At 38.3% G+C, this 26,709-nt stretch overlaps 5 protein-coding genes and 1 long non-coding RNA gene across 10 annotated transcripts; 1 reads left to right on the top strand and 5 right to left on the bottom strand.

The window, feature by feature from the left end:
- Positions 1-922: 922 nt before the first annotated feature.
- Positions 923-2,008, bottom strand: LOC133731163 (F-box protein At2g26160-like). Its single transcript, XM_062158606.1, has one exon. It carries the CDS (start codon positions 2,006-2,008, stop codon positions 923-925), a length of 1,086 nt encoding a protein of 361 aa, XP_062014590.1.
- Positions 2,009-2,392: 384 nt separating this feature from the next.
- LOC133728896 (chaperonin 60 subunit alpha 2, chloroplastic) lies at positions 2,393-6,860 on the top strand. Of its 5 annotated transcripts, XM_062156337.1 has the most exons (10): positions 2,393-2,556; positions 2,631-2,811; positions 3,168-3,289; positions 3,383-3,590; positions 3,702-3,847; positions 4,245-4,551; positions 5,007-5,083; positions 5,162-5,257; positions 5,495-5,695; positions 6,196-6,860. In XM_062156337.1, the coding sequence occupies exons 1-10, from the start codon at positions 2,503-2,505 to the stop codon at positions 6,481-6,483; spliced, it is 1,680 nt and encodes a 559-aa protein (XP_062012321.1). In that variant the 5' UTR covers positions 2,393-2,502; the 3' UTR covers positions 6,484-6,860. The 5 variants fall into 5 exon arrangements, with proteins under 5 accessions (XP_062012321.1, XP_062012320.1, XP_062012319.1 ...); XM_062156336.1 differs by having other exon boundaries at positions 2,637-2,811; positions 5,007-5,257; XM_062156335.1 differs by having other exon boundaries at positions 5,007-5,257.
- Positions 6,861-7,387: 527 nt separating this feature from the next.
- On the bottom strand, positions 7,388-8,683 carry LOC133731162 (protein HYPER-SENSITIVITY-RELATED 4-like). Its single transcript, XM_062158605.1, has 2 exons — positions 7,898-8,683; positions 7,388-7,792 (listed from the first exon to the last, which is right to left on the bottom strand). The coding sequence occupies exons 1-2, from the start codon at positions 8,681-8,683 to the stop codon at positions 7,388-7,390; spliced, it is 1,191 nt and encodes a 396-aa protein (XP_062014589.1).
- Positions 8,684-10,547: 1,864 nt separating this feature from the next.
- LOC133732589 (AAA-ATPase At5g17760-like) lies at positions 10,548-12,515 on the bottom strand. Its single transcript, XM_062160172.1, has 3 exons — positions 12,338-12,515; positions 11,250-12,213; positions 10,548-11,094 (listed from the first exon to the last, which is right to left on the bottom strand). The coding sequence occupies exons 2-3, from the start codon at positions 12,180-12,182 to the stop codon at positions 10,687-10,689; spliced, it is 1,341 nt and encodes a 446-aa protein (XP_062016156.1). The 5' UTR covers positions 12,183-12,213; positions 12,338-12,515; the 3' UTR covers positions 10,548-10,686.
- Positions 12,516-12,905: 390 nt separating this feature from the next.
- On the bottom strand, positions 12,906-15,219 carry LOC133734325 (probable polygalacturonase). The gene is made up of 2 exons (XM_062161955.1): positions 15,114-15,219; positions 12,906-14,989 (listed from the first exon to the last, which is right to left on the bottom strand). Exon 2 carries the CDS (start codon positions 14,984-14,986, stop codon positions 13,130-13,132), a length of 1,857 nt encoding a protein of 618 aa, XP_062017939.1. The 5' UTR covers positions 14,987-14,989; positions 15,114-15,219; the 3' UTR covers positions 12,906-13,129.
- A 2,101-nt stretch (positions 15,220-17,320) lies between these two features.
- Positions 17,321-18,419, bottom strand: LOC133733786 (uncharacterized). Its single transcript, XR_009857900.1, has 2 exons — positions 18,247-18,419; positions 17,321-17,740 (listed from the first exon to the last, which is right to left on the bottom strand). It is a non-coding gene; the product is annotated as an uncharacterized LOC133733786 (long non-coding RNA).
- Positions 18,420-26,709: the final 8,290 nt, after the last annotated feature.

Here is a 26,709-nt window from a genome sequence, read left to right as displayed (position 1 = left end):
GTAAGAAAAAATTCCATGTTAGTACCAGTCATTAATTACCATCTACAATCTAAATATTAGGGAAAAAACAAACAAAAAATAATAAACTCAATTTCAATGTTTAAACCCTAGCTACATAAAGAGAAAAAAATGAACAAAAGAATATATAATAATCATATGAATATGTATTTTTCACATTATATTTTCAAAATTTGCAGGAATCCAATAAAGGTTGAATTTATATACATGTGTTATGCAAAGTTCGAATGTATGTACAAATCTATTGACTGAATTACATGAAATTTTTTCTATTCTTAATTGAAGAAAAAAAAAATTGTTGTTTAAATTGAAGCATGAGTGTAATGAAAAGGAAAAATGAAAAAAAAAACTAAAATATTTTTTTTTAGAAAAAAACCAAACTAATTTAGGGTCATTAGATTTTGAAAGGATAAAATAGTCTTTTTCTCAAGAATTACATAACATGATTTGACAAATAAGTGACGTGTATAGGTGACATGACATGACACCTAAGATTGAGGCCATAAATCTTAGGCCTCATTGAGGCCACAAATCATTTTCCTTAATTTTTATCTTTAGTTGGGTAATGACATGGTTGTGCTAAATATTGGTGTTGTTTGATATGTATAATCTTACAGCTTGACAACATTTGTCTCATTTTTGATGGCCTCAAATCTCTCTAACATATAAGGCAGGTAAAACTCTTTCACCTTTTCCTTGTGCCTCACAACAAATACAAGTTCAAAGTATCGCTTTGTGTACTTTTGCAGTACTATCTCAATGTTAAATTTCCATTCAAGCTCAATGGCTTTATATATATATGTCTACGAAAAATTCAACTAGCTAGTCTTCTTCATCTGTTCTCCTGGCTCCATAAAGTAGAACTTTGCTCCTTCATTGCTATAATCTGCTTGAGGCACCAACTTCACCTTATAGTGGGAGAAACCCATAATAGTGAGTTGTACAATCCTGAAGTGTCTTTTTCAATCCATTCCTCCGTTTTCTCCAAATTGAAGACACCGTCTGTGAAGTATAAGGAATTCGGAACACACTGTGGAAAGTCTAATGCGGATACACTCATAGCTGAACGGATACACAAAAACAAAACATCACTTCCAATACTCTTAATCGCTACCCATCTAGGCATATCCCCATCTGCATGCAACAATTTGAAAACTTGTATGCACTTCTTAGACGTCATAGATACTTCAATCCTCTTAACCAACAATAAATCTCCCCCGGAAGATTCGAGAATATATTCGGAGATCATATAAGGTGAATATGGATCATGAGATTCGAATTTGGTAGTTGGTATGCTGCTAAAGTTAATGGTAAAGTTGGCCGGCAATTCCGAACGGGTAAGAGCAACAAACTGGCCTTTATAATAAACTGCATCACTAACTTTGCTGGCGAAACTTTCATCACCTATTTGAGTCCAAGTATCATCCCCTGATCTAAAATATGCTAGACTGGTTACCGAATCAAACTCTATACTATTGTATCGTACTAGAACTTCATAATCATTAGGACACAAACATGGGTCAGCCGACAATTTAACCCAATGAATAAAAGCCCTTGCATCTGTGGGTTCTCTGAGTGGTGGAAGAGTAATGGTATGCCTGGTGAAAGGGTTCAACAAGGTCAGTACAGAATTGCTTTCATCATAAACCAACCAACCATGTGTGGAACCGCACCACGTCATCCCAGAAAAAGGCTGCTTGTTCTTAATGTAATAAGGCATATAGTTCAACTGCCTCAGCTTACCTCCTTGTGCCACACTAAACAAGGCGTCAACCCGGCCTTCGTCTTTGTAGTTTCTAGTAATCTCCATGAGCATAGGAAGCTGTTTGTGACATGATTTCATGCGATGCTCTTTCTGATGCGACGCCGCGGATTGCCAATGCTTGCAAACTGCACCGAACCGGATGTAGTCAGTGATTGGTATCAATTTTTCTAGTATCGAATCCAGAAGGTCGCTTGGGAGCCAAGCCCAGTCAGGAGATGAAACCATGGTTGATATGATTGCCTGCTCTGCCATATATATATTGTAGGCTCTAGCTCTTTAGTAGGTAAAGCCTGAATTAACAACTCAATAACCTTCGTACCCTAAACCCTAAACCCTAAACACCCCAAATATCTCGAGAACAACTCCCCACAATGGTATACTCCTTTTCTTCTGCGTTCATAAATCATACACCTTTATATAGAGAAGTCCCAATAAACCCTAAACCACCTTGGAGAATGTAACGTAAAGCAGAAATAGCCAAATAGGAGACTGAGTTGTTGATGGGCTGGGTCGGGCAGGCCCAAGCCTAAATACTCTCAAGCCCAAGTTTTATTATTTGTTTATTTATTTATTTTGCCAAAAAGTGACCCATCCGAGTGACATTGTTATTCTCCCAAAAATTTCCAGAAAGAAAATCGTTTGAAGAAGTGAAGCAACTAGCTAGTTTGGTCCTTAAACCCCAAAAACCTTGTTCTGGTAGCTAACACTTACCAATACAAATGTCTCTCTCTCTGTCTTCCTCTCAGCTCTTCCTTTACACACCTCTCTTCTCTGTAAGTCTCTCTCTCTCTTTGTGTCCCTAGTTCTCTATGTGTTGTGAATTTGGGCTAATGGGTTTGTATTGCAGCTGCAGAGCTTTTCTCAGAAGCAAAGAGTATGTGGGTTTTGGAGAAAGCCACAGGCTTTGAGGAGTCTTGTGGTCAGAGCAGGCCCAAAGAAGATATCTTTTGGTAAAGAATGCAGAGAGGGATTGCAAATTGGGATAGATAAGCTTGCTGATGTTGTTTCTCTTACATTAGGACCTAGAGGTACCTGGGTTTTCTTCTTTTTTATTTGTTCTTTGTCAAGCATATTGCTTTATGTTGTGATATGTTTTCTTATGCAGTAGAAGTAAATGAAGTTGGATCATGTAGTTAATATATCTTCAGTTGGGTAATTGTAAAAATTCATAATTGAATTACATGGCCATGATCTTGGAGTTTTAAGTAGTATTTTAGAGCGGTAACGAAATTGAGGCTGACATGAATCTTGTTGGAAATTGAGGCTTATAACGTCATTAGAAATAACAAATAAATTTGTGGGCTTAGAGGTTTACAGATGACTAAATGGTGATGCTGTTTGCATGAGCATTGTTGATTGATGTAATTAAGTGAAAAACATGCAGGACGTAATGTTGTTCTTTCTGAGTCTGAAAAAGTGAGAGTGATTAATGATGGTGTAACAATTGTTCAGTCCATAGAGCTAGCAGATACAATTGAGAACGCGGGAGCAATGCTAATCCAAGAGGTCATTCATGGTTGCTACATAATTCTCTTACCAAAGCTTGCGTTGGTGCATTTAAAGCAAATATGTATTATAGCTCTACTGTTATGCTTGCAGGTTGCAAGTAAAATGAATAATTTGGCCGGTGATGGTACTACCACTGCGATCATTTTGACACGAGAAATGATCAAAGGTGGATTATTGGCAGTGGCGTTTGGGGCTAACCCAATTTCTTTGAAGAAAGGAATGGAGAAGACTGTTAGTGAATTGGTCAAGGTCTTAAAGGAGAAAAGTCTTCCCGTCAAAGGAAGGAATGATATTAAAGGTGATCATTCTCATCATTCAGTTACATAAAATCAAATTTCTAGTTTTCCTTTCCTCTTTTTTTCTTTTCTCTTAGAAAACAATTTTAAGAGTGTTCTCTTCCTTTTTGCAGCTGTGGCTTCAATTTCTGCCGGAAATGATGAATTCATAGGAAACTTGATTGCAGAAGCTATAGAAAAGATTGGTCCTGATGGAGTAATCTCAATTGAGTCGTCCTCATCATTTGAAACATCTGTTTTAGTCGAAGAAGGACTAAAGGTAATGAGAATGACTTTCTTGTTTGAAAAATATGATAGTTTATAGGTTTAAGAAATGAAATTTGATCTTTTTGGTTATGGGAATTACACAAGAAATGGATAAAGTTTTATAATTTGATTGCATCATATATATCTACATATTCTTGCAAAATCATAGATTATAAATGTTAAATGTGCTGGAGGAAATCTTAGACGAAAGTTGGGCTCCTTGGTTAAATCTCTTGTCTGGTTTATATTCAAAAGAATGCATAATAGTTATCTTGTTGTTCCCCAAATTTTATTTCGACTGAATTGAATTTTGTCATCTGGAGAATCTACATGTATCATGTAACTGCTAGTACCCATTCTTATGCCTAAGGACCCTGTATTTTATCTATTTTTTTTCTCATCCTGTGCAGTTTGACAAGGGTTACATGTCCTCCCACTTCATTACTAATCAAGAAAGATCTATTGTGGAGTTTGACAAGGCTAAGGTCCTGGTAACTGATCAAAAGATTTCAACTGTTAAAGAAATTGTTCCTTTGCTGGAAAAGATAACCCAATTGAGTATCCCGCTGCTAATCATTGCAGAGGATATCTCAAGGCCAGTACTGGAGACACTAGTGGTGAATAAAATGCAGGGTTTACTTAATGTTGCTGTTGTTAAGTGCCCTGGATTTGGAGAGCGGAAGAAAGCTCTTTTGCAAGATATTGCACTTATGACAGGTGAACATATTTCATTTATGCCAACCGTCATCTACTTGTCATACATACTTGAATATATTTTGCTGTGTAGTTATAATTTATGTGTGTATGAACTGACACAGTGTCATCATGACCAAAATCTCAATTATTCAAGTAATAATCTAATAGTTAAAACACCCCTAGTCCTCGAACCTTTTCTTTGGTACTTTTATATGGGGTGTGTGACCTGGGTCTTAAAGAAGTTAAACACTAGTGAGCTAAGTCCATCTTTCAGAAAACAGAAACCTTCAACCCCTTTTTTCATTACTAATGGAATATCCTTCACCAAGAAACTCACTTTAACTTCCTGGGTTACCTCAAAACAATGCTATTTTCATCCTTTCTTGTGAAAAACTATAGGCCTCTATATCTGCCTGATGCTACAGTATTTGCTCTAGTTTCTCTCATGAAATAATAAGAATAATTGTGACTTTCAGGTGCTGATTTTCTCTCTGGAGATTTTGGTTTTACCCTTGACAGTGCAACATCAGATCAACTTGGAATTGCAAGAAAGGTGACAATAACAAGTAATTCAACAACCATAGTTGCTGACCCTTCTACCAAAGCAGAGATTCATGCAAGAATATTGCAGATCAAGAAGGATCTAGCAGAAACTGAAAATGCAAACCTGTCGAGAAAGCTCTCCGAAAGAATTGCTAAACTCTGTGGTGGAGTTGCTGTAATTAAGGTTTGCAATATGATAGACCTACAACACTTGATGTGAAGTAATTAGAAAACTTTTTATTTGGTATGTTTCGTAATGGTGATTGTGCGTTTTTGCTACAAACTGGAAAAGGCTCACTGTTTCATTGGCCTTTCATTTTGAACCATAACAGAATTGATTTTTTTCTTTTTAATGTTCTTTTTTCTCAACTTTGTTTTCTCTATATTTCATTAATCTAAAAGCAATGTACATGTGACTTAGGTAGGAGCACATACTGAGGTGGAACTTGAAGATCGCAAACTCAGAATTGAGGATGCAAAGAATGCCACATTTGCTGCTATGGAGGAAGGGGTAGTGCCTGGTGGTGGTGCCACTTATGTACATCTGTCAGAATTGATTCCTGTCATAAAGAATTCTATGGAAGATTCTGATGAGCAGATTGGTGCAGACATTATAGCGAAGGTGGGCTCTCCTTATATTTCCTTAACTCATACTTGCAAGTAGGCAAACTATACATGTCATGCACATGCATGCACACATGGACACACCCAGAATGAAACAAAGACTTCTTTAGAGCGAGAAAGATGTCAGCAGTGTCAATTTCTGTTCGTTTTCACTCTATTGTTTGTGCACCATTTAGCCACTAGTCAACTTTCCTTGGAAAGAATCAGTTTATGTGGTTGTGGGATAATTCGTTGGAGTCCATAACCTCACAAGTCGATGTCTTTTACTAGTTATCACTCGGAAAAGAAGTTTCTAAGCTAGTTCACAGAAAATTGGCTCGTGTCGTTGAATTTGAAAAGTCTAAATTTTTTAATGTTTGTTGAACTAAAGTCGAAGAATGCAAGAAGTTGATCTAAAATTTGTTATTTCTCTACTTTTTTCAAGGAAAAAACGTACAGATTTATTTATGCCTTTTTGAAGGCTGTACAATTTATTCAAGATCTGTCAATGAATTGCAGGCTCTCCTTGCTCCTGCAAAATCAATTGCAACTAATGCTGGGGATGATGGAGAAGTTGTTGTGGAGAAGACAAAAAATTGTGATTGGAGAATCGGGTACAATGCCATGACTGGCAAGTATGAAGATCTTCCAGATGCAGGAGTTCTAGATCCTTGTCGGGTTTCAAGATGTGCCCTTCAAATTGCAGTCTCCATTGCTGGGGTGGTTCTTACGACTCAAGCCGTATTGGTGGAGAAAACAAAGACGAAAAAGCCAGCTATTCCTTCTGTTCCGGGAATAAGTCCTTAGTGAATGAAGGCAAGAGAACTAGTTGAAAGCTGAGAAATTTTGGCAACCTGGAAATCTTGTATCCCATGCTTTGCAAATTGCAATTAAGCATGGGAGTTCAAGTACAACTTGATCTGGACTTCATATGAAGATGAAACAGAAGAAGCTGTGGAAGAGAGCAAAACAGGTTCTGTTTGGATCCTTCAGTTATGAGAGCATGAAATTTTCAATGCAGTGAAGAGTTATCGACTGTGGCACCGACCAATTAGTAGCTAACTGTATTCCTAGTTCTTAACCAAGGATTTTGATTCTTTTCTTATCGAGTTTAAATGGTAAGCAAGAAACAGTTGTTGATATGAGTTTATCACAGCAAATCTGGTCTATTGAAATTCACTTTTCATACGATTTCTAGGAAAGTTTCTTATTTGATGAGCTGAAATATTTTAACGGGATGGTAAATTCCTGTTAAGTCGGTATATGCCACCGTTCTTGTACCAAAAAAATGAAAAACACTTTTGCCAATGATATTTGTAAAGGTCCCAAAAATTAAAAACGCTTATGCCGACAAATCGTTCTTGGCAATTGTCTCAAAAATTATAAAAAAAAAAAAAAAAAAACACCAATTTTTGTCTGAAAAGTTGTACAAAGTGATTGTGCAGTCTTAATTGAGATCAACTATAACAAGATTAGATACTCGTGAGCAACACGATTTTCCCTGACCTAAAACCAATCATAGTTCTCTAACTAAAACAAAAAGATTGGAGGGGGATGAATTGCTTCTACTGATTTTGTCAAGAACTGAGAATATTGCTTAATTAACACTGAAAGAGGGACATCCAATTGATATTAGTAAGGTGTTCTATCAATTGCTTCTATGAATTCCTCAACATCACCACTACTACTACTTATTAGCTATTAGTAGTTACTACACACTGTCTTCATCTTCTCTCATTTTAATTTGATCTCCAACCCTTTGATGTTCGATCTTCTCCCTCAGCATTGTGATCAGACCTTGGAGTGCAACTTCAGCATCCTCACTCTTCATCAGCTCTTGCGCCACTTGTGCAGGAGTGACCTCTGCATTTTGCAGCAGGCTTTCAATCTCATCAAACAAAGGCTGGTGTTCTTTGATCCCCAAGTAATTGCGCGCCAAGGTTTCGAACCCACCAAAGGTGCAATATGACATGTGGATATGCATATCCATTCGTCCCGGACGCAGCAATGCAGGGTCAAGCTTGTCCTTGTGATTGGTAGTGAATATGATTATCCTTTGCTCTGCTGAACCAGACCATAGGCCATCTATGAAGTTCAGTAGGCCAGAAAGTGTAATCTGCGTGCAAAGAAAACAAAATGCAGTTGGTATATAATGCATCAAAAGTACTAGTACTCATGCTAGGTCATTGATCTTGCAGATGAAGTGAAAATATATAGTTACCAAAGGCTCATCTGCTCGGTCTTTCTCTTTCGAACTGCTGGTTGTCTTAACAAGGGTTCTATCTTGTAGCTTCAGACCGCAATCTATATCCTCAATCACAAGTATGGATTGGTTTGTGGTTGCAACTAGTACACTTCTCAGTTCCACATCGGATTTCAAATGTGAGAGCTGCAAGTCATAGATGTTGAACTTGAGATGATTAGCAATTGCAGCTATCAGGGAGGATTTACCAGTGCCGGGGGGACCATATAGAAGATAGCCTCTCTTCCAAGCCCTTCCTACACCTTGGTAGAACTCTTTGCCCTTCACAAACCGGTTCAAATCCTCTAAAATCGATGTCTTCAGCTTGGGATCCAAGGCTAGAGTAGCAAATGTGGCAGAGTAGTTTCCGAATGTTATTGATTGCCACTTGATGTTATGCCCATTTTTCCTCGCAAGTGTGCACAGCCTGACAATCTTTGTTTCCTCTTTCATGGCCTTAAACCTCTTCAAAACATAAGGAATGTAAGAACACCCCACTGCTTCCTTGTGCCTTACGTCAAACATAAGCTGGAAGCTTTGCTGATTTGAAGTGGAACTGAACTTCCATTTCAGCTCAATGCCCTCATACACGTCTTCAAACTCTTGCCTGTCAACAAATTGGTAGGAGGAACTAGTGTCTCGCCAGGTTTGCGCTATTTTAAGGAGTCGAGTATTTGGGCTGATTTTGCTATGCAAGTAGTGCTCCACAGCATGGTAAATTTCATTGTCACAAAAGCCATGGTATTCCTCAACTAGTAAGGTCATGATGGGGTCATGAAAGAATCGTCTGGAGAACTCATGGTAGGCCGAAAGGAGAAGCCTTTGGATGAAAAGGGGTACACTTCGTTTGAAGAAGCCGATGACAATGGAAATGACAAACCTCTGGAGGGGTTGGGGGATCAAGGTATAAAAATTGTTAGTCATGGACTGAATAAGCATCAAGGAAGCAAACATTGATGCACAAGCTGCTAGCCATTTTGGTGTGTAAATGGGGACTTTTTTCAGAGGAAGATGCATGATAACAAAGCCAAGAGAGCAAGGTTGATCTAAAAATTGGGGACAGTAATAGTGGAAGGGAGAGAAGAGCAACAAGGATGTTATATATAGAAGGCAAGTCTTATTCTCACTCCCCAGATTACTTCTTGCACTCTTGTGGAGGAGTTCAAATTAGTAGTATTAGTGGTCAGTAGAAGTAAATGATCTTTCACCTTCTGTGGTAGATGGGTACTATTATTGTAGCATAAAAGTATAGGACTTTGCAGTTTATTTTTGCAAAGAGAAAAGAGTTGTTAAATACAAAAATATGTAAGTTTGAACTTTGTATTTACACAAAGGTACTGACATTACTGTGGTAAAATTACCACTGCAGGTAACTGAATTGTTGCAGCGGCAGGTACTAATTCAGTTACTAAAGCTCAGTGTGCAGTGATTTAAGTCAAGGTTTGAATTCCAAAGATATGATTTAATGATTCTTGCCTATCTCTTGAGCTTTAACCATCTACATCTCTGTATGTGAGCTGTTCAGCCTATAACATTCATTTTCACTGCAGGACATGTACTTTCTTATACCATTGATCAAACCAGACCCAATTTTTTTTCTGTTCTTTTTTGTTTCTTTTTTAACATTTTGAAAATCATTTTTGGGTTGTATTTTGTACTCGAACAGAGATAACAACGTGGGGGCTTAAGACATGCCTGCACTCTTGTTTTGCAGATTTATGCTTGAGAAAATGCTTCAATCAACATTGCTACCGCACAAATATCGAAGCCATTTTTGTTAACTCAGATATGAAGCTGGTTATTTAACCTGGGGTTTAGGGTTGTATCTAAAAACCTTATTGATGTGGTAAAGTTTTGCATTTATGGTGTTTGTCAAGTCAATTTAGGTCTCCTTCTTGAGGCTAAGGAGCATTGGGACAGGGTAAGTTGTATACTTGTATATTCATTTCTTCACAAACCCTTTTTTTTTTTTTTTTTTTTTCTGTTTGCTATTTTGGCTTTACAAATTAGGACTTCAATTATTATTTGTGCCCTTTTTGAATCCAAAGTCCATGTGAAAAAAGTGAAGCTGGCCGGAGAGATGCAAGTAAGAGAGAGAATTTTTTATCTAGTTTAGGCAAACTAGCTGTGAAGTCTGTATCTTTCTCTGCCACAAGATACAGGAAATCTGTGATCTCATTTTCAGTTCTCTATATCACTCTTTTCTTGTCTGACACTGAAAAATTTCTCCTCACACACAATCCTACTTCCCTAGCTAAAACTACATTGGTATCTCCTCCCACAAAATATTTAAAAAAAACTATATTGGCGTCTCATAGAGACATTTATTAAACTTGAGGCTTATCTAGAGGTCATTGCAGATTAAAATGCAGACAAGTTCACGGCACTTGAGCAAAATTAAATTTCATCCTACTTACTGATCTTAACTTCATTCACTTAATAATTCCATGATTACTGGTCTAAACCCCTTCGCTTTTACCTTTTCATATAGTGATACTCTGTAGTTTTGTTCTTCATGTTTTGTCATTGTGGTAACTACTTAGTTGAGTACTTGAGTTCACAATTAAACCATTATAATTTGCAAGTAAAGAGGTATTTTACCTATATATGAAGATTGTGTACACTGAAATGAAGGGAAATGCTATTTCAAAGAAAATAAGTCTCCATAATTTCAATGTAATCACTTCCTTGCATATGGGTTCATTGCAGCTTATTGCCTGGATATTGTTCTAAAATTTCAACTTTATATTGTTCCTTCAAAAATCTAACTAAATAAAATATGTTAGATGCTCCTCTGCACCTTCATCTCGGTACTCATCCCCCTTGTATCTCTTTTCCTTTAGCAGAGTGATCAGACCCTGGAGTGCTACTTCAGCATCCTCACTCTTCATTAGCGCCTCAGCGACTTGTGCAGGAGTGACCTTTGTATTTTTTAGCAGGCTTTCAATCTTCTCAAACAAGGGGTGGTGTCCACAAATTCCCAGGTAATTTGAGGCCAATGTTTTAAAGCTCTCATACGAGCAATACGACATGTGGATGTGCATGTCCATTCGTCCTGATCGGAGCAATGCAGGGTCTAGTTTGCTCTTGTGATTGGTAGTGAATATGAAGATTCTTTCTTCTCCACAACTAGACCACAGGCCATCTGTGAAGTTTAGTAGTCCAGATAGCGTAATCTGTAACCAAACAAATAATCATGTTATATTGTGTTAAAGCCAACCTTAGTATACTAGAAATTGCCTAAACCTTCTCTAACATCAGTTACTAGCCATTTTATAAACACCTCAAATGCCAAATCACTAACAGTTTTTGTACGTGTAGAAATGCTAACCTGCTGGCCTTCAGACTCATTTTTCTTACTGCCCTTACCATAGTTTCGATCTTGTAGCTCCGCCTGACTACAATCAATATCCTCAATCACAAGTATAGATTTATTAGTTGTTGCAATCAATGCTTTTCTCAATTCCATATCTGATTTCAAATGTGTGAGCTGCAAATCATAGATATCAAACTTGAGGTAATTAGCTATGGCAGCTACAAGCGACGATTTACCAGTGCCTGGAGGACCATATAAAAGATACCCTCGCTTCCAAGCCCTTCCCACTTTTTGATAGAACTCTTTCCTCTTAACAAACTTTTCCAAATCCTCCAAAACAGCTGTCTTCAGCTCCAAATCCATGGCTAAAGTTTCAAACGTTGCAGGGTGTTCGAGATTGATTGCATCCCATTTGATTTTAAAAGGATCTAACCTTGCAAGGGTATGCAGCTTGACAAGCTTTCTTTCCTCCCTCATGGCCTTAAATCTCTCCAAAACATAAGGCAAGTAAGAATTCATGACCTTTTCCTGGTGTTCTAAGTCAAATATAAGCTCAAAGTATTGCTTTCTCTTGGATGCTAAAGAAGGATGATTGGACTCCTTAGATATGATATTGAACTTCCACTTGAGCTGAATATCTTCATACACATCCTCAAACTCTTGCCTGTCTGAAAAGTGGGTGCTGAAAATACCATCTTTCCGAGTTTGTGCAATTTTGAGAAGTCGAGTGGAGGGGCTGATCTTGTTCTGCAAGTAAAGCTCCAAAGCACCGAAAAGTGGATTACGACTACTCATACCATGGTATTCTTCAATTTGTAATGTCATGGGATCAGATAACCAACGTTTGAGGAAGCCAGGGAAGGCCAGAAGCAACAAGGAAACAACCATAGAGACGCAAGCTGATAGCCATTTTGATATCAAAGCAGGTATACTTTTCAGAGAATCCATGATATAAAAAACAAGGCCAAGCAAGACCAATCTGCAAGAATTTGATGTTTAGCTGAAACTAGCTATAAACTACATAGAGCTATCACAATAACTACAGATACAAATTAAGAACATATATGATCATAAGGAAAGTAAGGTGGGAAATTAACCCTAACCTCAGGACATTTGATCCAAGCTTCAGTCTTCTGCAGTCTGCACAGCTCGATCAAGAACTGAATTTATCGATGTAGCTAGTCACCTAGGCTTATATGGAGGCTTCGAACAGAAGTCTCGCCAACCTTGGAGACTTGAGTTTTTTTCCTAATTAAAACTCTATCATTCAATACTGTCTGATTAGTTGACCAATTAGGTCTCTGTATGTAACTTTATACAGGTCAGATATGCACAACATTGTTGAAAGCGAGAAAGACTATGAACGCAACAAACAACTAATGTCCGTAGATTTAGTGACGTGTCCATTTCATTTAAGAAGCTAGTGATTGGAAAGGTACCTTGTTAATCTTTTTCCATGCTCATACATCTCCTTGTTGAATGGAGTGGACCACTCCTTGTCCTCTGTGTTGTCTTATTTATGCGTGATTGATAGGTAGGGCCGCGCCTAAACTGCTGTTGTCAAGCCTTAACTATTAAAGAAATCATAGAATACAAGGGTAGGATATAATGCCTAAAATGAAAAAACAAAAACAGATTGTGTATGCTGAAATGAAAAGCAATGCTATAATAAATCTCCTTGCATCTGGGTTCATGAGGCAGAGGAAAAGAAATCGAACATTCATCGATCATGATATATAATTCCTGTTGAACTACTTCAGGAGCATATTGCTAGCATACAACACATACTTATTAATCGTGATTTGAATACTTCAAAGAATTTTTCTCAAAAAAAAAAAAAAAAAAAAAAGGAATACTTCAAAGAACAAAAGCAAATATAGAATGGAACTTAATAATTAATACATATGATTGTTCATGATGGCCAGAAGAACGCAACCAAAAGCGAAGCCAAACCGAGTCCAAACAGTACCCATCTCAGCAGCGGCGCTTGCATTATTCTTAGGAGGCAATGGCGCAGGCGCAGCAGGAGAAGGAGGAGGCGGTGGTGACCGCTTCGGCTTCCATTTTTTGGGCTTTCCTTTTGATGATGATCGTCGACCATGAATGTCATAATAAGGTGCATCAGGCCCAGCAGAACTTGTTGATGGTGATTCTGACGTCACGCTATCAGCTGGTTTTGGCGGTGTCGAATAGTAGTGCTCAAGCTCGTGCCCTCCTAATGATGATGGACTGGGAGCTGGATCCTTGTCCGCAGGGTCCTGATCAGACGAACTTGGACTCCTAGAAGGACTAGGAGATGAAGGAGGCGACTTCATCCTACTATCATACCTACATCTTTTCATCTCCACCATGTCAATTGGTACAACATCCACAGGAAAATCACAGCCACCGCTAGCAACATCACCCTGACTCGGATCACCACCATGTAGCAAATCACACGGTGTCGGCGTCACGCCACTTGCAACCCCCTCAATATCAGCACAGCTCCACGGCTGCTTCTTTGCTTTAGCACCCAATCCAACTGTCACATTCGACATGCAAATACCCGTAAACGGATGGCCAGCAATGCCCTCCAGTTTCGCCACCATTGTCACATTATCAGCCACCACATCCCTGTAGTGAATCCCTTTGATCTCAGGAAACGCCTTCTTGTCATAGCCATCGTCAGCGTGCGACCCATAATCGCCACTCATCCAAAACGCCCACCTCATGGTGTGCATTTCCATTCTCCTTAAGTACACGTCCCTCACGTACCCACCTCGCCCTACAGCTGTCTTGATCCTCACCCCGGATTCCGTATCAACGGCCGCGATGTCTTCTGCTCTGACGTCTTCAATCCCGCCGGACATCTCGCTGCCCAATGCAATGGCGGCGCTGTAAGGCGAAACACAAGTAAGTCGTCTGATCACTAGTTGCTTGGTTGGCATACCAAACGACACGCCGTACTGGTCCCAACCGCTCTTTACTGCCACGCAGTCGTCGCCGGAGACAATGTAACAGTCCTCAATCTTGACGTTTGTGCATGAATCCGGATTAATTCCATCTGTGTTCGGAGACCTCACCGGAGCTATGATGGTCAATCCTTGCACTAGTATATTGCTGCTGTAAATGGGATGTACATTCCATGATGGAGAGTTCAAAAGAGTGAGATGAGATATTTGCACGTTGCTGGAGAACATGATCTCTATCAGGTACGGGCGGGTGTACTGTAACTTTTGACTGTGGAATTTGTTCCACCAGAATTCACCTTGACCGTCGATTGTGCCGTTGTCTCCGGTGATGATGACGTCGGTGAGGTTGGTTCCGAAAATGAGGCTGGTGTAGCGTCCCCCTGCTGCGTCCCTTCCTCTGCCGTAAGACGGGAGTGGTTTGAGCACCGGCCATTCTTGGGGGTCTTGAGAAGCGAGGAGAACAGCCTCTTTGTGAAGGTAAAGAGTGAAGTGGCTGGTGAGGTTGAAGCTACGGGTCAAGTACTTCCCGGCCGGAACGTAAAGCTGAGCACCTCCTTGGGTTGAGTACTGACTCAGGTGGTTGATTGCGGCTTGAAAGGCCTTTGTGTTTGATGTCTTGCCGTCTCCTACTCCTCCGAAATCAGTGAGCGAAGCGCTGTGGGCTCTGCAGCTGATGGCATTGTACTCGAACGAGGATTCGGATTCGAATTTCTCCTCGGAGAGCTTGAATACTTTTCTGCTGTCACCCCCTCCAATAAGTAGTAAGCAGACCACAACATGTATTAACAGTAGTGATCTCATCACCTGAAGGGTTTTCATTATGTAGGTTTTCTGATTGAGTGATATACTGAATTGGCCTAGAGCAGCCCTTTTTATAGGACACTATTCTTATTGGAACTAGGAAATCATAAACTAGGGAAGTACATACCTCATCCTTCGTACTTGGTAGAGCAAGACAGAGAGTTCCTAACAACAATAGGAAAACAGTATTTGATCTTTCTTGATTTGGGTGAAGTAACTTCCTTTGGGCGATGGGAAACTAATAACAACAAAAGTGGACAATGAAATGTTGGTAAGTATAAATCTCAACACTGTCAAACCAGATAAGCAAAGAAACTTGAGAAATTATCTTAGAACTCACGAGGGTAACGCAAATCAAAACCACACAAGCATTAATTTTGAAAAAAAAAATGCCAAACAACTAAGCACAAACTCTTAGTCAATCTCAGAGGAAATATGATGTAGGACAAGAATGTGCCTGGTTTAATCGGAAAATAAAGAAGCGGTGTAGAATCAAAAAGAGTGATTGGAAAATAGGTAATTCACGCATAATGAGGTTACTAGCCGCTGCAATATCAAAGAAAATTTGGTTTTGGACTTTTCGGGTTTCTCGTGCGAAAAGTCAGGTTCTGGATTGTGAATCAGATTTGAGTAAATTTTGGCCAGAATGTCTGTTACCTTTCCAGAATAGGAATGATGAGATCTTCAAGACTCACTTTAGTGAGTCCTCCTAACCAATTTAGTCCAAAATATGTTGTTTTAATTATCCGATTCGGGATTTAATATTTTGGGATAATTACCAGTAAGGTAAATTGGCTCAGTCCAAGTACCATGCGCAAAGGACGTCTCCGTAATTCCCATGCGGACACATTAATGCTGACGCAAGCAACTTTTGTCTATAAAATTAATGAAAATTACATAATTGCCACCGCTTCAATCAAATGCATATGTCAATTAATTTGTATTTTCTCCATCTTTTGAATATAACCGATTAAAATAATTTCTCACTCTTATCAACTTATGCTCCTAAGACCCCAATTTTCACTGTTAGAGCAACTCCAACAGCTTCCCTATAATTTCTGTATAATAGGGAAGCAAAAGTTAAAGCTTTAGCATTTTTTTCTTCTCCAACTCCAACAGGTTCCCTATTTTACAGCAATCTCTAAAATCTCCATATTCTTCCTTAAAATTTTAGAGATTGCTGTAAATATAGGGAATTTGATTTTCTCTTTCCTCACTTTCTCTAAAATAAGGAAAGTTATAGGGAATCTGTTGGAGCAAAAGAGACTCTTTTTTCCCTAAAGTAGAGAAAAATCAAAATATGGGGAAACTGTTGGAGTTGCTCTTATCATCCGTCACTTCAATTATTCTACTCTAACAAATAATATAGTACAGTACTACAGTATCAACCCATTCTATAAAGAAAAAGTGGTATAAAACTCTAAATGATTACTCTGACTTTTGAAAGAAAAGGAGGAACATTATAAAATAGACTATGAACTAGAAGTTTAGAGCAAATAAATTTACTAACCCTCAATAGTTATTTGTTACTGATCCCAAATAGCAAGTGACTAATGTCTTCAATAATAAAGTTAATAGACCCTCACTAACTAGTTCAATAACAAATACTGAAAGACATGGATCATAAAGAACTATAAAAACATATAAGACCCTCAATAGTAAATAAGGCTATTGACCCTCAATAGCTTCAATGTTACTGACCCTCAGCAGCAACAATGCTACTAACCCTCAATACCAAATAATGTTACTGAACCTCAATAGTTTAGAATGCTATTGACTATATGCCTCAATAATAAAGTCATTGACCCTCACTAACAAGTACAACAAATACTGAAAGACATGAACCAGAAAAGCATTATTTGTACAATGAAATAGAAAAGCCTATAAGACCCTCAATAGCTCCAACGCTACTGACCCTCAGTAGCAACAACACTACTGACCCTCAGTAGCAAATAACACTACTGACCCTCAATACCAAATAACATTACTGAACCTCAATAGCTCCAACGCTACTGACCCTCAGTAGCAACAACACTACTGACCCTCAGTACCAAATAACATTACTGAACCTCAATAGTTTAGAATGTTATTGACTCCAAAATGAACTATAAGGGTGTAGCGTGTCACCTTAACACAATTGAAAGTAATATGAAAGCAAGAGCAAATAGATCATTGACCTTTAGGGTTGTTGTATCTTTTAGTGATCATGATGGATTGAGACATATGCTAACAATAAATAAACTCACTGATCCTCAATAGTAAATAATGATACTAACCAACAATAACAAATACTAAGATATAATAAGATTTACAGACGAGCAAAGAAAGCTCCAATTATTACCAAAATAAAGCCTCTATAATATTGACCACATCAATATTTCATCACAAAAAAGTAAATTGTGTACCACAATCAACCAACTCATAAAAGATATGTAATTAAGTGTAGCCAAATATCAAAACCCAGTACAAGGGTATATTGAAGCTTTCAATTACTTACCATCACCTAACAATTGTGTCCTATGGCAATTCACAGTGGGTTGATTAAACTGATCTCTAAAGCAAGGAAACCTTGTTGCAGTATAAGTTTTTTTTCATTAGAAGGGACATGACTAATGATTGGAAAAGCCATAATACATCAGTGGAACTGAAACCTAAATAGTCAATGTCATCCTAAATAGTTTCCAATCTGATGAAGTTCTCCCTTCACAAAATGTTTTCTTGCTCTGTACTCTGCACCGAGCTATCAGCTACTATCTGAAATGATAATAAAAAATCACAACCAACCCAATATAGAATCTATCAAATACAAAAAACTCAATAGTTAGGTTAAATACCAAATAAATGAATCTTACTTTCTGTTTTCTCCTGTGCACAAGATTATTATTTATTTTAAGAGCAGATATACCAACAGACACAAACACACAAATCCCAATCTTTTTCATTCTAATGCAGAAAATATCATGTCTTTAGGTGTTGAAGAAGAACTAAGAAAACTAAAATGAATAAATTCCTATAAAGAACATAATATCATATCTAATTCATTCTCTTTTGAATGAACTTGGTCATCCCATTAATGTTTGGCATATGAACAATGAATCTGCATAAAACACAAATACTTGTCTTCTAACATAGGCCAAATTCATGATAAGTTTAGGTGTGATTAAGAAGCTCTCAAGACGATTCTTCTTAGATTTGAGATCAGATAACTACTAGCATAGAAATAATTTCAATCAATAGATTCAAAATACAAAATCACATACCTCAAATTGGTAGAATCAAAGAGAATCAAAGAGCTTATTTCCTAGATCTGGTCTCTCAGTTCATCTTCAAAAAAGCTGTTCTATTTTCTTTTTCATCGCCCAATCCATCGCCATAGCTTGACCTCTGTGCTTCTTTCACAAATCCCTAGGTGGAAGAGCAATCAATGCTCTCTTATCTGAGAGCCTAAGAAATATCCATGTACAATGATGGGTATTTATGTCAATGCACCTTAACGGAAAAATTAAAAAATAAATATATAATTGGCCGAATGGGTTTTAATGGTGCGTGGGCTTGCTTACCGCATGGAAAGTAGCCAAATGAGCTCTGCTCATGGGAAAAACTTTGCTGATATTGTAGTTTTTGGTAATTTGCTATAATATGTTTAGGCTTGTCTCACATTTGTTTTAGGATTCTTTTTAGGAAAAATTTCAGTTTAGTACCCTGTGGTTTACACTCGACATCATGTCAGTCCCTGCCCTTTCAATTTGATCAGAAACACCCCTGAGGTACCAATTTTGATCACCCGTGTCCAAAATTTCGTGGGGCGTCCATAATAGACGTCAAATGCTGATCTGGCTCTGACAAGCCCAGCAAGAAGGCCCACAAGAAGGGTGAAATTCCTAATCTGCCCCTAATACTTCCCATCAGCCTCCACTCGACTAACCTAATTCATTTTGAACGAAATCAAACACCTCACTCTCCTAAAATCCTCCCCGAGCGACCCAAATCTCCCCCAAAATCTAGCACCGAAATCTATCCTAAAATTGGGCAACCCAAACTAACAAATCCTCCATTTGAAGCGTCGATGGATGAATGGAGACCCCGAAATGGGGGGGATACAGTTGCTGATGAAATTCCTAAATATGGTGAGTTGTTTTTGTTTAGAAAATTTGAATCCGGTCTTCGATTAGAGTGGGTTGAACAATGGTTTTGAAATTTTGAGGGTTTGGGTGTTCAATTAGGAATGGGTTTGGGGGTTATTGCTATAAGCTAGGGTTTAGGGCATCGTTTAGCCCTCTTCGAAGCTTCTGATTTGGTGTGTAGGTTTATGGGGTGTTATTGTGGGTGGAATGGGTTTATAAATGGCAAAGTTTGTACCTTTCTTGTCTGTTTGCGCTGACGGTTTAGGGATTAAACATGTTTTTGATTTGGTGCTTGGAAATGTGAATGACTATTTGAGGGGATTGATTGTGGGTGGAATGGGTTTATAAATGATTATGTGTAGCTTTATTGTTGCATCTTTCATATTCAATTGAGCTGTTGTCTGTTTGTGTTTATGGTTTAGAGAAATTGTGGTGTAAAGTCGGTTAAAGTGTAAAGAATGCATGTGATGGTTGTTGGGGAGCTGCTTTATGCACTTTAATATAGTACTGCATGTGTGGTCCTAATGTGGACAAAAGAAGAAATTTGACCGGAGGGCTTTTAAAAGTTGTTGTTTTGTTTGGACTTGTGGTGCTTCTCATTCATTCAATTGTTTGGTTGTGTTGTTGTTTTGCATTTAATAATGGCTGATTAATTCCTTCTCTATGTTGCAGATCACCCAGATTACTTTACGGTCAAGATGTATCATGGTGGATACATCAGTGGAAGCAATTATATTGGTGGTCAAGTGAACTACTATGACCATGTAGATAAGGATCGAATGTCACTTGTAGAGGTTGATGGGATGGTCAGAGGGTTAAACCAAAACTACAGTGGAAGGAGAATAGATTATTGGTACAGTATAGGGAATGAGGATGATGGTATGACTAAGATTAAGACAGACAAGGACGCAATTACGATGTGCTGCTGTGTACCAGAAATTCGACTAGTCATCATCTACTTGGATCACTTGGATCTACATGATGACTATGAAGAAACAAACTCGGATAATGAGTTATATATGTATGAAGATGGGGAGGCAGATTGTTTTGTAAGTCCAGCTAGAAAGAAGAGTGGAGTTGTGATTGAAGAACTCCCGGATTCTCCAAGAAAGAAACCTGGGGTTATCATAAAAGAGCTTCCGGATTCACCAAGGAAGAAACCTGGGATAGAGAGAGCAGCCAAAAAAGAGCTTGGGATTGTGATTAGAGAATGGAATGGAGATGGCAGCATACCTACTCAAGCAAGCAGAACACCTGCCTTGGATCTAAAGGCTAAAGGTAAACAAAAGGTCAGTGAAAGTGAGGATTTGTTTGACATTAAAGTGAGGGAGTTTAGGAAGAGAGGAAGAGTGGAGGTTGATTATAAGGAGGATGAGGCAGAATCTGGAATTGATGATTCTGCAGATGAAGATTATAGGCCACATTTTGAGGATGATGAATATGGGGATTATGGTTGGGATGACAATTGGCTGGAAGATATGGAAGTTGAATTTGATGTCTTTGGTGAGAGTATTGGCCCAAGTACACAAGTACAAGCTGCTATTGGAAGTACTGTTGAGGAAGAGATTGTGGCCGAGGACAATGAAGATATGTATAAAGCAGTTGATTCTGATGAGGAAGTACTAGGAGGTGCAGCCAACTCTGATGGTGAGATAGGGGATGACTTTTCAGAGTTCAATCCCAAGAGTGACATGAAGGACCCACAGTTTAAGTTGGGGATGAAGTTTGCATCAGCAAAAATCTTGAGAGCTGCTTTAAGAGAGAAATCAATAATGGGAGGATGGGAATGTTGCTTTTTGAAGAGTGACAGAAAGAGGGTGAGAGTGATTTGCAAAGCGGACAACTGCCCCTTCGAGTTGTATGCTAGCAAAATGCAACATGAGTCAACCCTGATGGTGAAGACATATCATGCAAATCATACATGTTCTAGGGTTCATGTCAACTCTATGGTCAAGGCACCTTACCTAACTGAAAAGTTTGTGGATCAGATCAAGCTAAATCCTGATTGGAAAACAGGTACCTTTGTTTTCATATTTTTGATTTTCAACTCTTTGGAATGATTATGTTCCTAATCCGTTCCTCCTAATATGTTCCTTTATTTATTGAACAGAATCACTTGCACAAACGATGTCAGCGGGTGTAAAGGCTAGGGTATCCGTGCAGCAGGCCTATAGAGCTAAGAGGGCAGCCTTGAAGCTGCTTGAAAGGTCCATCATGGAGCAATATGCTAGAGTAAGGGACTATGGATCAGAACTGAAAAGAGTAGACCCTGAAACCAGGGTGGACATAAAGTGTGATTTCAATGATGCTAGTGGGTTGCCTGTGTTTAAAAGGTGATTTCAATGATGCTAGTGGGTTGCCTGTGTTTAAAAGGATGTACATCTGCCTCGGGGCATTGAAGACTGGTTTTAAAGCTGGATGCAGATCAGTAAGTTAGTTTCTGCCCCATTTGGATTAATACATGTGTTTGTCTTGTAGATCCAACAAGGCCTCCCCTTCACTGGTGTAGAGCACACTTCAAGACTCACACTAAGTGTGATATTCTTCTGAATAATTTATGTGAGAGCTTTAACGCATTCATATTAGGTGCAAGAGGCAAGCCGGTTGTGTCAAGCTTTGAGGAGATGAGGGTTAAACTCATGAAGAGGATTATGTTGAGGAAGGAAAAGATGATGAAGTATGAGGGTACCATCTACCCTAAACCTCGAGGAATTTTGGAAAAAAACAAAGTCAAAGCTGCCAGGGATTGTATCCCACATGGTTCTGGAGGTCCACAAATTGAAGTGGAAAGTTTTGGAGGAGGTAAGCATGTTGTTGATCTTGAAAGAAGGAGTTGCGCATGTTGGAGATGGGACTTGAGTGGTATACCATGTAAACATGGTGTTGCTGCAATTAACTTCATGAGGCTAAACCCGGATGACTTTGTTGATGATTGCTACTTGAAAAAGACATATATGGCCACTTACAGCCACACCATCAAGCCTGTTAATGGCATGGAGTTGTGGTCCACTTCTGAAGAACCTACAATCCTACCCCCCCAGTACACAAGACAGCCGGGAAGGCCAAGGACAGCAAGGATCAAGGATGCATCAGAGAGGGCTGAAAATGGAGGTTCCAAGCTTGACAAAGTTCAGAGAAGTTTGAGGTGTGGTAATTGTGGTGTGGTTGGCCACAATGAGAGATCATGTCATAGGCACTTGCCTCCCAAGCCAAAAGCAACCAATATGAACAAGAGGAAGAGGAACAATGAAGAGGCAGGAACATCTGCAAATCAAGCAACCAAACTTTATTTTTTGTATAATCAACCAATTAGTTTTACCACATAACCATTCTTTTCGAATAATACAATGCTGATTTTGTTTCTTCATTTATTGTAGGGTACTGGTAAGAAAAAGGCTACCAAGACAAAGAATGAGTTAAGGCAGAAGGCAAGGGAAAGGGCAGAAGTACTAAAGGTTAGCTAATCGATCAAAATCTTATGATTAAAATGGTCCAATTAATTATGAGCTAAGTTGGTGTGGTTTGAGTGATTGTAGAAAAAAAGGGATGAGAAGAAGGCTGCCACAGCTAGAGCTGCTCCCACAAATGCAAGAGCTACTTCTACAAATGCAATAGCTGCTCCTGCTTCAAGCTCGAAAGGAACTGCTGCAAAAGGTACAGCCTCTGCAACACCCACTAGATCATCAAAGAGGCTTAGAGAAAGTGGAAAATAGAGTCAAAAGAATTTCAGATTAGCTGGCCTTGGTTTACTTTTACGTGATCAGTTTTTGTTTTGGGATATTGATGATGATTTGTGTTTCAATCACTTGTGCAACCTTGTGTTGTGGTACAAGGTTGCTAGACCTAATCTTTTGATAAGATGATTAGGTCTACTAAAACTGCAATCTTTGGATCCCATTTGACATGTTTTTTTGGGTGATGGATGTAAGACATGTAACTTGTTTGAGTCTGCTATTCTGAAGACATGTAACTTGTTTGGGTCTGCTATTTTGAAATACAATTGACGATATTGATGTTATTGATATTGTTTCAATTGGTCCTTGTTATTGTTTCATTGTATTGTGTTATAAATCAGGTTGTTTTCATGTCTTTAAATATGTTTGAATTGGAAAAAATGAAAGAATTAGGTTCTGTCAAATTCTGGGTTTTTGGAGGCAAGATTTGTCAATTGTCGATTTTACCCCTTCATGTGGGCCTTCTTGCTGAGCTTGTCAGAGCCAGGTCAGCAGTTAACGTCTGTTTTGGACGGCATGGACACGGGTGATCGAAATTGGTACCTCAGGGGTGTTACTGATCAAATTGAAAGGACAGGGACTGACATGATGTCGAGTGTAAACCACATGGTACTAAACTGAAATTTATCCTTCTTTTTATTTTAGGTTTTTAGTTTCCTTTTTAATTTGGATTCTTTAGGATTTCTTGATAGACTATGATTTAGGATTTTGGATGCCTATATAAGCACCATTATGCTTTGTACTAGAATCAGTTTATGATATCAAATTTAATAAAATTTAGAGATTTTTCTCTATTTCTCTGGTGGACTCCAGAACTATGTCTTTTAGAATTTAGGGTATCACCTGACGCAGTCGGAAGTAACCTGGGTTGACAAGCAATAAACCCTAAAAAGATAAATATCTAGAGTCCACTAGAGAATTTGAGAAAAATCTCTCATTTTATTAAATTTGATATCATAAACTGATTCTAGTACAAAGCATAATGGTGCTTATATAGGCCTCCAAAACCCTAAATCATAATCTATCAAGAAATATTCTAAGCGTAAGAAGACAGTTGAGGAGGCTCCTCAGGTGGAGGCCGTTGATCTTGGTTTTGAACCTGAATTGGCCCTGAAGAGTAAGAACGGGGTTATCTTAGTTTCTCCGGCAAAGAAGGTTAAATTGGGACGTCCTCCTGGGCGTAAGAATAATCCAAAACCTGTGGGTTTGAAACCTAAGAAGCTGATTTCTGAGGATCCAAAACCTAGCAGGAAGAGGAGTTTTAAGGCAGTGGACAATCCTTCCTCTGGTGAAGGCAGCTCGGGTTTGGCTGCAGGAACACCCACCCTTACTGATAGGGAGGTTCACATGTCTTCTGGCAAAGGTTCTGAGTCTGAGGAATGCACTCCCATGGGTGCCCTCGAATAGGGGAAGTCGATGGGAACATGAATAAATTGGGATGGTCTTTTGTCTTTGGTCGGGGACCATCCTAGTAGTGTCGAACTATGTTTCTACAGCACTTGAGCTTCATCTCATGGATTCATTATGTTTGATTAGTCTAGGTTTGTCTTAGATTTTTCATTCATGACTCTTTCTGTCGTTGCCCAGAGTCCGGGTGAGTCATCTCTTGTAATGTTTCCTACTTTACTTCAATGGACTGACACCCCCCGTGTTCAAAAAAATAATCTATCAAGAAATCCTAAAGAATCCAAATTAAAAATGAAACTAAAAATCTAAAATAAAAAGAATCCTAAAACAAATGTAAGACAAGCCTAAAAATATTAAATCCCGAATCGGATAATTCAAACGACATATTTTGGCCTAAACCTGTTAGGGCTCACTAAAGTGAGACTTGAAGATCTCATCGTTCCCATTCTGGAAAGGTATCATGCATCTCAAACGGACATTCTGGCCAAAATTTACTCCAATCTAATTCACAATCCAGAACTTGACTTTTCGCACTCGTCCAAAACCAAATTTTAACCTCATTATGCGTGAATTACCTATTTTCCAATCACTCTTCTTGATTCTACGCCGCTTCTTTATTTTTCTAGTTTTCCGGCTAAACCAGGCACATTCTCGTCCTACATCACTAAACCAGGCACATTCTCGTCTTACATCAAAATAAAGCAAGGAGATTTGGAAATGTACTTCAGATCAAGAAGAAAATTATGGTTGAAAAGAGCGTCGTCAAACAAAATAAACTGATAAAGAGCTCAGAGAACCCTCTGAATTTGATTTTTCTAATTAGGTTTGGCTTGGTCTGGCTGTCTATGGTGGTTTATGGCTTTAGAAAAAGCAGGGGAGAAACATAGGAGGAAGTACAAGCCTTCGAAGCTTCAGCAATGGGGATTTATGTGGTGAAATTTGAAAAACCGTGTAGAATTAATAATCGAGTAGAATAACCGAGAGAAATTAAAACCCTGCTTTTACCAAATTGAAAAATCAAGAGCGTTTGCAGGAAGCTGTAAAGGAAAATTATAGAGATAATTGAATGTGGAAATTTTTGAATAGGGTAAGAAAATCAATATGGGGGCACGTTTTACCATTGTTGTTCCAAAATATATTCTTTTTCGATCATTTTGATCTTTCAAAATTGTGGTGATTTATTCCTTGCTGCATGTTATTAGAGATATTTTGACTCCTAAAGTTTCCTTAAAGGACAGTTTCAAGATTAGCTTTATGCCTTTATTTAGTTTATTCTCCTTCAATCAAAATATCAAGAACTAAATACTAGTTACTCTCTATAGCCTCCAAGTATATGGAGTAACTAGTATTTAATCCAAATATCAATGTATGATTAGTCCATAATTAATGAGTTATCCTGTATACTTCTGTTTTCAACTTCTTCTTTTTTTTTTTTTTGAGAAAATAGCTTTTTTTTGTTGTGTGAGAAAAATCAACATTTTTGATGGCTGAGTTGCCTAATCCGCTTAGTCCCAAGTCCTAACTCAATGAACCTCAAAATCTTTTTCTTTTTATATATAGGAAATGACAGACCTTGACGGATTTGAGGAAGTCTCTATCTGAAAGAAGTGAAACGACACACTTTTGTGCGACAAATTATTCATCGGTAAGTCTCCTGATCAATAAATAAAACAAACAAGGACATACCTTTGTCAACGAATGTATCGTCATTCGAAAGTACCTGGATCAATGAAATTCTGCACTTTACATGGATGTGTCAAACAGTTCAGGCTACGTTTTTAGCAAGTTATTGGTACAAGTGGTATTCCACATCTATGTCAAGAGCAAAATTTCCTTATTACTAACATATCTTACTAGCATTCTAACACACCCAAAATAGGTGTCTAAATAAATCCCTGCAATCTCAGTAGTTATCGATGGTAGTATAGGAAAGAGGGTGTCTCCCGCAGAGGATTGTGACTCAACAATTGCAAAACTGACTCGAAAACACGAAACAGACACTAAATGAAAACGAAAATAAAAACTATAGCTAGACTCAACCAAAAATTATGAAATTAAATACACACTAACTAGACACACAGACGAAGACGCATACAAAAATTGGGGTAAATCGGAGTTGAACTGATATACTAAATAAAATAAAGAAAACGACAGACAGAAAACTAACGAAAATAGAAAACAACTTAGGGTTTTTGGTTTTGATAAAATATGAGAAAACTAGCTAGGAACTACTTCTCACCACTAGACCATGATTACACCTATCATGTGTTTACTAACAAGTTCAATTCATTCGAATATCCTTATTCAAGCTAAGACAATGATGTGTTGTACTTAACCTATCAATCTTTCTTACTTGGTATGTTAAGAGAATGATGTTTTCAACTTAACTTAGCTTCTAGAATGGAACCTAGAGTGATGTTCTCGCACAGCTCTCACCTAGTAGTCATTAAGGTCTAAA

This window comes from Rosa rugosa, chromosome 2 (genome assembly GCF_958449725.1).
Source record: "Rosa rugosa chromosome 2, drRosRugo1.1, whole genome shotgun sequence".
Taxonomy (NCBI): domain Eukaryota; kingdom Viridiplantae; phylum Streptophyta; class Magnoliopsida; order Rosales; family Rosaceae; genus Rosa; species Rosa rugosa.
This window is presented reverse-complemented; position numbering and strand designations above follow the sequence as displayed.